This window comes from Orycteropus afer, unplaced genomic scaffold, assembly GCF_000298275.1.
Source record: "Orycteropus afer afer isolate SDZICR_OR568_19922 unplaced genomic scaffold, OryAfe1.0 scaffold00655, whole genome shotgun sequence".
NCBI lineage: Eukaryota > Metazoa > Chordata > Mammalia > Tubulidentata > Orycteropodidae > Orycteropus > Orycteropus afer.
In genome coordinates this window covers 882,705-896,739 of record NW_006922242.1, presented here as the reverse complement: position 1 = coordinate 896,739, position 14,035 = coordinate 882,705, and the positions used below count along the sequence as shown (strand labels likewise).

General features: G+C 40.5%; 1 protein-coding gene across 1 annotated transcript in view; it reads right to left on the bottom strand.

Moving 5' to 3' along the window:
- FAM171A1 (family with sequence similarity 171 member A1) overlaps positions 1-14,035 on the bottom strand; it is a 238,384-nt gene that overhangs the window by 76,731 nt on the left and 147,618 nt on the right. Inside the window, exon 3 of the mRNA XM_007956728.2 lies at positions 4,134-4,226. Within this exon, the coding sequence (XP_007954919.1) occupies positions 4,134-4,226 (93 nt within the window). The remainder of the gene's footprint in view (positions 1-4,133; positions 4,227-14,035) is intronic.

Below are 14,035 nucleotides of genomic sequence, written 5' to 3'. Positions count from 1 at the left end.
AATCTTCTGGATTTCTATCTGTAGATTTAGAATCATTTCTAATTTTTCATTTATTTTATCATTTTGTTCTTGTATTTTCCTCGAAAATCCTTCTAAGGTTTTTTTCTCTGCTTTCTTTGGTCTCTCAATCCTTTGAAGATAACTAAATATAATTCTTTTGAATTCCTTATCAGAGAATTCCAAAGCCGCTTTTCCTTAGGGATGTGTTCTGGGTCTGTATCCTGCTCCCTTGTTTCTACCACTTTATTCTGCTTCTTTGTGTGGACTGTGGTCTTTTATCTCCAAGGCATCATGGCATTGTTGTATTTAGATCTCTGTTAACTGTGTATGAAAAGCAGCCAAGGGTGATTTAGGCTCTTCTTGGTGGTTTTTTATCATTGGCCTGTTGGTGGAGAAGGAGGTAGTGGCTCTCGCTCAGTAAGTGAAGTTGCAGAAGGTGTGGATGTAGTTGTGTCTTAGGGGGACTGTTGCTGTCTTCCACTCAGTTAGAGAAAAATTAGAATTTAATAACCATCAAAAAACTAAAAGCATGTGGACAAAAAAACACACCATGTAATCACACAGGAACAGTAACCAAAAAAAGAAAAATGGGAAAAAGAAGAAGAAAAAACAAGAAAACCTGCAATATCTGGGCATAGGGCACTAAGAGAAAAAAAGGTAGATAAGAAGAATAATGAAGGAAAAAAAATGGGAAAAATGCAAAAAGAGAAACAAGGAATGGGGTTAACCATGAGAAAAAAGGGGGGAAAACAAACAAACTTAAATTTAAAAAAAAAAATTCAAGCAGGAACAGGGAAAAGAAAAAATGCTGATAACTAGTACCTGGGAGGGGAAAAATAAGAATAATAGTAAAAAGGACAAAAGTATTAATAATAATAGTTGTTTCAAAACAGACAAATACAACCAAACTAATCACCAGAAAAAAAAAAAGTGAAAAATAAAAAAATAAAGAGAAAAAAAATTGGTGGAGGACAGGGCAGGGCACCCAGGCTCTGTATGAGCACACAGACTGTGATGGTGTTCCTGTGGGCCCAGAAGGTAGGTGGGAGTGGGGGATGGCTGCACCTCCATTCACCAAGTAGGTGTGGGGTATAAGGTAACAAAAGGAATGTTGCACCTTTTCAGTCTTGCAGGTCCGTAGTGTCCTTGGGGTTGCTGGCAAGCAGAATGTGTTCTTTAGCCCCAGGAATCTGCAAGAGTGCTGTCTCTCTAAATGTCAAGCCGCTTTTAAACATTCAAAATGGTGGTGCCCTCCAGACCGGCAAAAGTCCATAGCTCAACCTGCCTTTCTCTTTACCTTCTCCGTTTATTCCCCAGCCACCAGAGCAGTCCTCTGTGCAGTTCCTGGCTAGCAGGGCTGGTTTTTAGGTTAATTCTTAGGTCCTACCACCACTTGGGAATCTCCAAGCTGTCTGTGCTGTGCCGTCGGGATCGCTCAGGATTACTGCCAGACCGCAGCTCTGTCTGTCTTCTTTTTTGGTATTTTCATGCAAATTCTTCTGCTAGTTGGGGTTTAGTCCACTTCTATATCCTCCCCCTTCAAGTCTCAGGGGTCCAGGATTATCTTCTGTGTCTGTGTTAATTGGTTTCCCTTTTCTTTGTTGAAGAGGGTCTGTGCAGTCTTTCTGCCTAGTCTGCCATCTTACTGGAACTCCTCTTCTCCTTTTTGAAGGCCCAGCAAAGCTGGACCTCTAGCTGTCTTCCTCCTTACATTTACTTGGTTGCCTGATAGCCAAAGGCAGGTCCACATCACAGTACATAGCTACCCAGCTACTTGAGAACTTTCTACCTAAGATTATGGTGAAGGACCAATATCTCAAGGAAAGAATGGGTGATCCAAAGAAGGCAAAAGAAAACCACAATGAAGAATTGTGGTTAGCCATTATAATGGCTAATAAGACATTAGGTAATGACTAGTTCTGACTAGGAAAAGGTAAGCATAGGGGAAGGATCAGTTAAAAGGATGAGAAACAATTTTAAATTCATGAGCCAGTCATGATAATTCTGGTAGCTGTCACAGTCCTCAGAATAGTATGTAGTACAAATAAGTAGTCAGTTTTTTAAAATTAAAAATCAAAATATGTAAGATTGTGAAAAAAAAAGTTTTTTAAAACCAAAACCAACTCACTTCCGTTGAGTCAGGTTTGGGACTTGTTGGCACTATTTTGGGCCAGGCCCCTTCCATTGGCATGCTACTCAGAATCAACAGATCTGATCAGAATAAGCAGAGTTCCAACAGGGCCAGGTCTGAGGAGCTAGGAGGCTCCATGGCACTTAGTTCTTCGGGAAATGAAGCAGGTATAAGATTCGAAGGTAACAAGACTAGCCCAGGTGATTCAACATTTCCATTTGGTATTTGAAAAACTCCTGTCAACTCACAGTGGCACAGTGAGTAAGGCATTAGCTGCTAACCAGAAGGTCAGCGGTTCAAATCAACCAGTTGCTCCACAGGAGGAAGATGAGCCAATCTACTTCCTTAAAGATTTACAGCTTTGGAAACCCAATAGGAGTCGCTGAGTCAGAATCAACTTGATGGCAGTGGGTTTGGTTTTGGTTGTCAGCTCACAGAGCATCATTCCCAAGTTTTAAATTGCCCTCTGCATATCCTGACCTAAAGCCTGAAACAAAAGGATAATCAGGCTTGTCTGTATCAAGGCCATTAATTACAACCTTTCATCTCTTGTTGTCATTTCTAATTGGGTAAGGTTCTGATAGAAACCAAAATGGTTCAGCCTGATTTTACTCACTGAATCTTCCTTCCTTAGTGACTCTGATAGCCATATTGTTTCATCATCATTAATTTAGACTCTGGTGGCATAGTGCCTAAGGCACTTGACTGCTAACCAGAAGGCTGGCGGTTCAAACCCACCAGCCACTCCTCGGAAGGAAGATGGGGCAATCTACTTCCATGGTGATACTGCCTCGGAAACCCAAGGAGGGGTCACTATGAGTTGGGTCCGACTCGACGGCACATAACAACATAACAGTGACAATCATGAAGAACAAGAAAAGTTGTTTCCTCATTTCAAGTAAAGCACCATTTCTCAGTTGTGAAACAATAATAGAAAACTGATAACAGACAAATGGAAAGTATAAAAGCCAATGTACTTATCAGGCTATAGCGTGGTCCTAATATGAAAGGATGCTGAAGACTCAGGCATAGATGCTCTGCTCTCTCTTAAGGAAAATCAAACAGAAACCTTAAAAAAGTATGGCTTTTACTGTACAAATGACTCCCAACTCTATTTCTAGACTTTTTTTCTCCCCAAAACTTAAGTCACATATGCTGCTAGATGCTTCTACTTATTTTCCCTTCAGAGCCATTTTCTAAGAGCAGTGACTACATGTTAAACTATCTGTTCCCCACAGCTACTCAATATTAAATGAATAAATGTGTTCACTTCATTTGCAAATGGCACATGACTTTTGTTAGGTAGAGAATGAAAGGTCTAAAATGGTATTAAAATAAAGGACTAAAGCGAAAAACTAATCTAAGAACATGAAAAGCTAGGAACTATCATTCTCAGGCCCATAATTTAGATGGAATGAAATGATCTTTTCAGCACGAAAATTGGTTTTAAACCAGCATTATTCCCAATCTAATCCCCAATACCACTAAGGGGCAAATTCCTCAAGCCTTCTGTACTAGTTTTTCTGGAAGAGCAACAGAGAGTCAAAAAGGGTTAGACTGCTTCTACACACATGTGAGACTGATTAAAAAAGAAGAAAGTAAGACAGAGAAAAAGCCTACACTTGAATGCTTATTCACCTTTTAAGAGTATGGCCCTGTCTACTAGTAAGTAGAGGCTGAAGCAGTGTTCTACAATGACCAAATAAGATTCATAGTCTCTCATGTTGGAGAAGAGTGAAATGTGGCAGTGGAGAGAAGTGGATCCCCTTCTTTTCTCTCACATACTTAAAGGCAGAGCCTAAAACAAAAAATAAGATTACAGCTCATAGTGTAACCCACATTCAAATGGGCTGTGCACCCATAGGAACAACAGATGTTATACCCCGACTGTGGATGAATGAATGCACTGCTACTGTCATCTGACAATAAACTGGTCCCTCCTAAGATTTCAGTAGTTGGCCCCAAAGCTACCATCTCTTCTCTTTTTAATTATTAAACATACCTTGGAATCCTGATACTATTTGGACAACATCTTCATATACCATTAGAGTAGCAGATCGTTCCGGCAGCAGGCCAAGGCTCAGAGAAGAAAATACTGCAGAAACAAAAAATAGATACAAGGGAATTCTAACATTTAAACCAAAATGCCCAATCCAGTTTGTTTGTTTGTCTGTTGTTTGTTACTCTGCATTCTCTGACTTCAGATCAATCAACATTAATTTTTATTATGATTAGAAAAAAAAAAAACCCAAACTCATTAACATCAAGTCGGATCCAACTCATAGTGACCCCTTCTTTGGTTTCCCAGTTGGTATAACTATGGAAGTAGATTACCCAACCTTACTTCCGAGAAGGACTTTCAAAATACCAAAAAGAATTGAAATCTTCCATATAACAACCCTTCCCTACCAACTGACACATTTTTGTATTTATTGGTAGTTTTTAATAAAGTATCTGAACTTCTTCACATTAGGTTATAACATATATGCTGTATGAATATGGTATATATAACATTAGATGTTAGCGTTAAAAAAAGACTTAAAATAAGTGCTTAGGTTACTGTGTCTCTCATGGTAAAAGACTATTTTCCCTATCCTGAAATCTAAGGAGTCCTGCTGGTGCAATGGTTTAGTGCTTCACTGCTGACCAAAAGGTTGGCAGTTCAAATCCACCAGCCACTCCATTGTAGAAGAAGAATATGGCAGTCTGCTTCCATTAAGATTAGCCTTGGAAAACCTATGGGGCAGTCCTACTCTGTCCTACAAGGTCTGTATGAGTTGGAATTGACTCCACAGCAATGGGTTTGAACCACGGGATCCAATAAGATAATTGTGTAACTTGTGTTATTTTAAAATTCTTGTTTAATTGCCTGTATTTCCAACTAGAAATTTCATAAAGCCTACAAGTTTCTGGGTAGAATATATGAATTTAAGAGAAACAAATAATGTATTACAGTATATTAATGACTGCTAACAGTCCTAAATCCTTACTTAAAAAAAGCTAGGCATTGTTCTAAGTGCTTTAGTTTTGGTTTTTCATTTAAAATCCAAAATAACTTTATGAAACAGGTATTATTACCATCTCTATTTTATAGGTAAAGAAACTGAAGTTAAATAAACTTGCTCAATATTCTACAGCTAATAAAATGCTGGAGCCAGGATATGAACTCTGCTGTCTATCCTCTCAACTACTATGCTGTATCAACTCACAATGGAAGACCGTTAGATATCTAATCCAAGTGTCTCAGTTTAGAAAGGAGAAAAGTGAGTCCTGGAGTAGTAAAGAGACTTCCTAGGAAAATATCAGGAACTGAAAGTATCAAATACTAAGAATACTAATGAATGGGGCATTGGTGGTTCAGCAAGAGTTCTCACCTTCCATGTGGTAGACCTGGCCTTTGATGCCAGGCCAATGCACCTTATGCACAGCCAACCACTCTTCTGTCAGTTGAGTCTTGCATGTTTCTATAATACGGAACAGATTTTAGTGGAATTTTCAGAGTAACACAGACCAGGAAGAAAGGCCTGGTGATTTTCTGAAATTCAGGTAGTAAAAGCCCCATGGATCAACAGTTCAATCTGCAACCCATTATAGAAATGGCACAGGACCAGGCAGTGTTTCATTCCTTTGTGCATGAGGTTGCACGAGATACAGGCCAACTCAAGGGCAGCTAACAACAGCAAAAATGTCAATACTTATCACTGGCTCTTAACAGTGCCACTGGGATCTAGTGAGTTGGCCTTGAATGTGGTCCCTCATTTTACACACTCTCCACACAGTCAACTTATTTAAGGTCACTATATAAGGAGCTCTGGTGATTGAAGTTGTAAAAGTGCTTGGCTACAGAAAGGTCAGCAGTTCAAACCCACCAACCATTCCAAGGGAGAAAGATGTGGCAGTCTGTTTCCTTAAAGACCGTTTTTGTTGTTAGGTGCTGTCAAGTCCATTCCAACTCATGGTGACCTCATGTACAACAGAACAAAACACTGCCTGGTTCTGTGCCATCTTCAAAATCATAAGCTAGAGCCCATTACTGCAGCCACTGTGTTAATCCACCTCGCTGATGGTCTTCTCCTTTCTTGCTGACCCCCTACTTTACCAAACATGATATACTTCTCTAGGGACTGGTTCCTTCTGACAACCTGACCAAAATATGAGAGATAAATCTGGTCATTCTTGCATCTAAGGAGTATTCTGGCTGTACTTCTCCCAAGATAGATTTGTTCATTCTTCTAGCAGTCTGTGGTACATTCAACTTTCTTTGCCAACAACATAATTTGAATGCATCATTTTCTTCTGTTGTTAGGTGCTGTTGAGTTGGCTCTGACTCACAGTGATGCTATGTAGAACAGAATGAAACACTGCCTGGTCATGCAGCATCCTCACAATCCTTGCTATGTCTGAGCCCATCATTGCAGCCCCTGTGTCAATCCATCTTGTTGAGGGCCTTCTCCTTTTCTGCTGACCCTCCACTTTACCAAGCATAATATCTTTCTCCAGGGAATGGTCCCTTCTGACAACATGACCAAAGTAGGTCAGATGAAGTCTGGCCATTCTTGCTTCCAAGAAGCATTCTGGCTGTACTTCTTCCAGGAGAGATTTGTTTGTTCTTCTGGCAGTCCATAGCACTTTTGTATATTTCACCAACACCACAACTCAAAAGCATCAACTCTTCTTCAGTCTTCCTTATTCATTGTCCAGCTTTCACATGCATATGTGGTGATTGAAAATACCATGGCTTGGGTTAGATGGACCTCTTTGCTCTTCAGCACTTTAAAGAGGTCTTTTGCAGCAGATTTGCCCATTACAATATGATGCCTGATTTTTTGACTGCTACTTCCACTGGTGTTGATTGTGGATCCAAGTAATATGAACTCACTGACAACTTTAATCTTTTCTCCATTTATTGTGATGCTGCTTATTGGTCCAGTTGTGAGGACTTTCATTTTTTTTTAAATGTTGAGTAAGTGTAATCCATATTGCAGACTGAGGCTTTGATCTTTATCAGTAAGTGCTTCAAGTCATCTTCACTTTTAGCAAGCTAATTGTGTCATCTGCATATCTCACGCTATTAATGAGTCTTCCTCCAATCTTGATGCTGCATTCTTCTTTGTATAGTCCACCTTCTCAGATTATTTGCTAAGCATACAGATTGAATAAGTATGGTGAAAGGATACAACCCTGATGCACACCCTTCTTCATTTTAAACCATGCAGTATCCCCTTGTTCTATTTGAACAACAGCCTCTTGGTCTATGTACAGGTTCCTCATGAGCACAATTAAGTGTTCTGGAATTCCCATTCTTCGTAATGTTAGCCATAGTTTGTTATGATCCACACAGTCAAATGCTTTTGCATAGTCAATAAAACACAAGTAAATACCTTTCTGGTATTTTTTGCTGTCAGCTAAGATCCATCTGACATAAGCCATGATATCATATCCCTTGTTCCACATCCTCTTCTAAATCCAGCTTACATTTGATAGTTTCCTGTCAACATACTGCTACAACAATTTTTGAATTATCTTCAGCAAATATTACTTGTGTGTGATTGCCAAAGGGGCAGGGAGGCCATATCTTCTGACCACCTCTAACCCCATAAGAGGAAGACAGAATCACCATCGGCAGCCCAAGGCCTATTCCTATGAGGCCAGACATGCTGCCTCCCTCCAGCCTTTTCCCCAACCCTGACACCAACCTTTCCTCCCGCAGCACCTACCACCTCTCCGCTGGGTTCAACAATTTGCTGCAGTGGCCACACAGAACTCACAGATTATGGGGTTTTTAGGGAAGCACCAGGCTACAATTCAGGAAAAACACTCAGTCTTTCTCGGCCCACCGTCTCTCAGCCAACGGTCTCTCTCTTAGACTCTCTCCCAGCAGTGCATGTCTCTCAGCGTCTCTCTCTTAGCAATGCATGTCTCTCTGTGTCTCTTTCTCAGCAGCACGTGGCTCTCAGGAGCGCATGGCTCTCAAGCAGCACGTCCTTCTCAGCTAGCAGTCAGAGAGACTTCTTTTGCCTCTAGGAGGCCTCCTTTTGAGCCTGGCAGAATTCTAAGCACCTGAGAGAGAGCAAACTTCCCAGAACATTGCTTTGTGCAACTGCCAACATAAATATCCCAGGTAGATAACTTTTACAATCAGGAGCTCCTCAGTTGCTCACTGCAAATTCTACCAGGCGTTTACAAAGACTTATAGCTAGAAAAGCCATACCAGGTAATTTACTACACAGCAGTGATATTATGAAAATTTCTGCATTCTGCTGGATTACCTTTCTTTAGGATAGGCACAAATATGAATCTATTCCAGTCTGTTGACCAGGTAGCTGTCTTCCAAATCTCTTGGCATAAACGAATGAGTGCCTCCATGCTGCATTCATTCATTGAAACATCTCAATGGATATTCTGTTGATTCCTGGAGACTTGATACAATACTATCAGTTCTTGATCATGTGCTACCTCTTGTAAAGGTTGAATGTTGACAAATTCTTTTTGGTACAGTGACTCTGTGTATTACTTTCATCTTCTTTTGATGGTTCCTGCATGGTTCGATACTTTTGCCATGCGAAAAAAAACAAACTTCACTGCTGTTGATCAATCCCAACTCATAGCAACCCCTTCATATGGAAGTAGATTGCCCAATCTTCTTTCCAAGAAGTGGCTGGTGGGTTTGGACCACCAGCCTTCTGGTTAGCAGTCAAATGCCTTAGGCACTATGCCACCAGAGCTCCCATTCCTTCAATATCACAACTCGAGGCTTGATTTTTTTTTCCAGTTCTTGAGAAATGCCAAGCATGTTCTTCTTCTTTGCTTTTCTAACTCCAGGTCTTTGCACATTTCATTATAATACTTCACTTTGTCTTCTCTGCTCTTTGAAGTCTTCTGTTCACTCCTTTTACGTCATCATTTCTTCCATTTGCTTTAGCTACTCTCCATTCAAGAGTAAGTTTCAGAGTCTCTTCTGACATTCATTTTGTTCTCTTCTTTTCCTTTCTTTTTAATGACCCTTTGCTGTCTTCATGTATGATGTTCTTGATGTCATCCAGAATTTGTCTGGTCTTTGGTCACTAGTGTTCAATGCATCAAATCTATTTTTCAGATGGTCTCTAATTCAGGTGAGATATACTCAAGGTTCTATTTTGGCTCCTGGGGATTTAATTTTCTTTGGCTTCAAGTTAAACTTGCATATATGCAATTGATGGTCAGTTCCACAGTCGGCCCCTGGCCTTATTCTGATTGATGATATTGAGCTTCACCATTGTCTCTTTCCACAGATGTAGTTGAAAGATTCCTTGGTATTCCTCTATCTGGTGAGGTCTACATGTATCATCATCCATTTATGTTGCTGAAAAAGGTGCTTGCAATGAATAAGTCTTTGGTCTTGCAAAACTCTATCATGAGATCTCCGGCATCACTTTGTATCACCAAGGACATATTTTTCAACTACCAGTCCTTGTTTCCAACTTTCTCTTTCTAATCATCAGCAACTATCAGTACAACTTGAATGCATGTTTGCTCAATTTTAGACTGCAGATGTTGGTAAAATCTTCAATTTCTTTATCTTTGCTTTAGTGGTTGGTGCACAAATTAGAATAACACTAGTATTAACTGGTCTTCTTTGAAGGCATATAGATACTATCTTAGCACTGATACCACTTTACTTCAGGATTACTTCAGGATAGATCTTGAAATGTTCTTTTTGATGAGAATGCAATGCCATTCCTCTTCAATTTGTCATTCACAGCATAGTAAACATTATGACTGCCCAATTCATCTTCCAGTATCAATCCATTTCAGCTCATTAATGTCTAGGATATCACTCTTTATATATTCCATTTTATTTTTGACAACTTCCAAATTTCTTAGATTCATACTTCACACATTCCACATTCCAATTATTAATGGATGTTTGCAGCTGTTTCTTCTCAACTGGAGTTGTGCCACATCAGTTACTGAATGTTCTGACAGCTTTAATCCATCCACATCATTAAGGTCAACTCTACTTTGAGGAGGTAGCTCTTCCTCAGTCGTATTTTGAGTACCTTTCACACAGAGGGGCTCATTTTGATGGTGGCTCATTTAGATGCCAGCACTATATCAATGTTTCCCTGCTATTCATAATAGCAATTCCTTCAGAAGTGGACAGCTTACATCCTTCTTCCTAGTCTGCCTTTGTCTGGAAGCTCCATTAAAACTTTTCCACCATGTGTGGTATCTGAAATACCAGTGGCATAGCTTCCAGCATCACAGCAACACACAAACCATCAGAGTATGACAAATTGACAGATGAGTGGTAGATACGTGTGTGTGTGTGTGTATACATGTGCATGTGTATGTATGTATAAATACACACACACAAACATCTACACTTCACTTAATGACTATCTCATTATCTAACATTTCACATTTATGACAACAGTAAAAAATATGCTATCTGACTTTTGTGCATTAATGAAGTACATCTGGCAGTAACTAATGATGTATGTCTGGCAGTAATGAGTGCTGAGGTGCAAGATGAGAGTAATGCTGGCTGTGATAGTTAAGATTATGCATCATGATTCTTAATGGTTTGGCAGCAGGTAATGATGTAATTTGGTAGTTAGGTAATGATGTAGTCCTCCTCCATTTTGTGATTGATGTGGTAGTCCATTTTTGCATAATACTAATTTTCTTACAATAGAATCTAACCATGTTAATAAGTGAGAAATGAGTGTATAAATGCAAGGCCCAGAGCTAGATCTTGCATGGGATTCATAAAGAAATGTTTAGGACAGTCTATGATGAAAATGCTTGGCTGCTAACTGCATGGTTAGCAATTCAAACTCATCAGCCTCTCCATGGGAACCAATATCCAGTGATCTGCTCCTGTAAAGATTACAACCTAGGGCAATTCTACTCTGTTTTATAGGGTTGCTATGTGTTGGAAGTAACTCAACAGTATATAACACCAACAATAACATGCCAACAAGGACTACATACTAGAAGGAGACTAAGACACATAGTAAGTAGCTATGAGACAAGCAGAATGTGACTAGTGCCCTAAGAACTCTAAGAATGCACTTTGGTGCTGCAGAAAATAGTTTGAGTAATTTTTTAAAAAAGAATACATCTCAGAGGTTCAAAGTTAGGGGAAAAATTCACACTGGGTTTGGGAAAGGAGGGTCAAAAGTAACAGCTATAGCAAAGGCTCTTAGGAGCTGCTGCTTCTTCTTACCTGCCTGGTCCCCTGTTGGTACCACGTGTGATCCAAGACTAAAGGAAGGATCACTAACTCAGAAAAAATCCTGCACAACCACTTCACAGTTATACTTTAACCTTCTTACCAGTGATCCTATTAGGCACATGGTACCTAATAGTTGGAAAGAAGGGCAAGAATGTTGTGGCTGATGTTGCCCATAGGAGACCACTCACCTCTGACATCAAGTTCATATTACCCTGTGTGCCCCTATCCATGCAGACATGGGGACTGCCATTGCAATTAAAAGGTTACCCCGTGCTGTGTTTATTGGACCCTGAAAATGTCTGTGCTGGCTGGGACTCTGAACTCACCTTTTATGACCATCTCTGGGTGTTTTGAAAACTTTTCTAACCTAAAACATTTGGTACTTCCATACATAATGCACCTGCTCTAGCAAACTGTTTCTCAGATTTATTTCTTATGGGGGAAAATCTGCTGTATGGAAGCAGAGGCGCCAGCAGGGGGCTTCCTAGAGCAGGAGATAAAGGACACTGTTGTGCACGATCAAGTCAATTCCAACTCACAGCAACTCTATAGGACAGAATAGAACTGCCCTACAGAGTTTTTTAGGCTGTAATCTTTATTGGGACAGACTGCCAGGTCATTTTTCTCATGGATCTGCTGTTGGGTTCAAACCACTAACCTTTCGATTAGCAGCTGACCATTTAGCCATTGTGCCACCAGGGGTCCTAGGACTAGGAACCTTAAATAAACTGAGTGTCATGGTGGGTCGGGAGGGGGCAGAGAACCCTTCAGGCCTCCAAGTAGATGGTATTTTTGTTTATCATCTAGGGGGTGCTGTTTTTATGCTTGGGGGTTCTTTTCATACCAAGTAGATGCTTTTGTTTTGATGAGTAAAGAGAAAGAGGAACATCTAACTGGGCCTGGGAGAGTCAGAAAAAGACTTCTTGGGTCAGAAAACAGTGAAGCCAGCTTTCATGGACAGCAAACAAGCTTGCCAAGTGACCAACCAAAAAACCAAACCAAACCAGTGGCTGTTGAGTCAATTCTGACTCATGGCAACCCATGTGTGTCAGAGCAGAAATGTGCTTCACAGCGTTTGCAATGGCTGATATTTCAGAAGTAGATAGTAAAGTGTTTCTTTTGAGGTATCTTTGGGTGGACTAGAGCTTCGAAACTTTTGATTAGGAGCCAAGTGTATTAACCATCTGACCTACCCAGGGACTCTAAGTGAACAACAGTAGACGAATAAAAGTGCAGACAACATCAAACCAAAAAAAAAAAAAAAACCATGAAATTCACTGCCATCAAGTGGGATCTGACTCATAGCGACCCCTCCTTGGGTTTTCAAGGTGGTTTCACTACAGAAGTAGATTGCCCAACTTTCCTTCCGAGGACTGGCTGGTGGGTTTGAACCGCCAGCTTTCTGGTTAGCAGTCAAATGCCTTAGGCACTAGGGTAAATACGTCATACTCTTGTAAAGAACAATGAATTTCCCAGGATGGCTAGATGTGAAAGGGAGAAGTGGTGAAGGTGAAGAAGGTCTTATGGGTCTTATGTGCCATGTTTAGTGTGAACTTCGCTTTGAGGCCAGTGAAGGACTTCAGGCTGACATACAACATCATCATACATGTACTGTGGGACACTAACTCACAGCAATAAGTTGTTGCTAGGTTCTGTTCAGCTGATTCTGACTCATAGTGATCCTATGTGACGGAGTTGGCTGTAATTTTATGGGAGCAGATCACCAGGTCTTTCTTCTATAGAGCCTCTGGTGGGTTTGAACTGCCTACCTTTCAGTTATCAGCCCAAGTGTTTAACCATTGTGCAACCAGGGTTCCTTCTCCATAGTACTGAAAACCAAACCAAAAATCAAACCCACTGCCATAGAGTCGATTCTGACTCATAGCAACCCCCACTGGGTTTGAAAGGCTATAAATCTTTACAGAAGTAGAGTGCCTCATCTTCCTCCCACAGAGCAGATGGTGGGTTTAAACCACCAGCCTTCTGGTTAGCAGCCACAGTCCTACCCACTACACCACCAGAGTTCCCCACAGTAGGGGACCATAGTCTCATGGGACAATTCAGTCAATTAGCAAAACATAGTTCACACAAAGGAGCTCTGGTGGTGCAGTGCCTAAGGCATTTGACCAGAAGATTAGCGGTTCAAATATACTAGCCACTCTGCAGAAGGAAGATGAGGCAATCTACTTCAGTAAAGATTTACCACCTTGGAAACCCAATGGAGGGTTGCTATGAGTTGGAATCAACTCGATGGCAGTGGGTTTGGTTTGATTTTAGTTCATAACAATCATGATCTGCATCTGAATGAAGTGAACAGTGTCTGAGGTCTTAAAAGCAGTCATCTAAGCTACAACTATGGCTCTCAACTTGCCAGGAGCAAAACAGTAAGAAGGTAACCAAAAGTGCACAGAAGAAACAAGTCTGTAAGAACCACAACTTCATCTACCCTGAGACCAGAAGAACTAGATGGTGTATGACTACCACCACTAACCATTCTGATCGGGGCCAAGTAGTTGGTCCCAGGTAGAATGGGAGAAAAATATGGAACTCAAATTCTTCTTTTTTTAAAAAAAAAAAAAAAGATGCTGCAGGCAAGATGGCGGACTAGGCAGAAGGATTGCACAGACCCTCTTCAACAAAGAAAAGGGAAACCAATTAACACAGACACAGAATATAATCTTGGA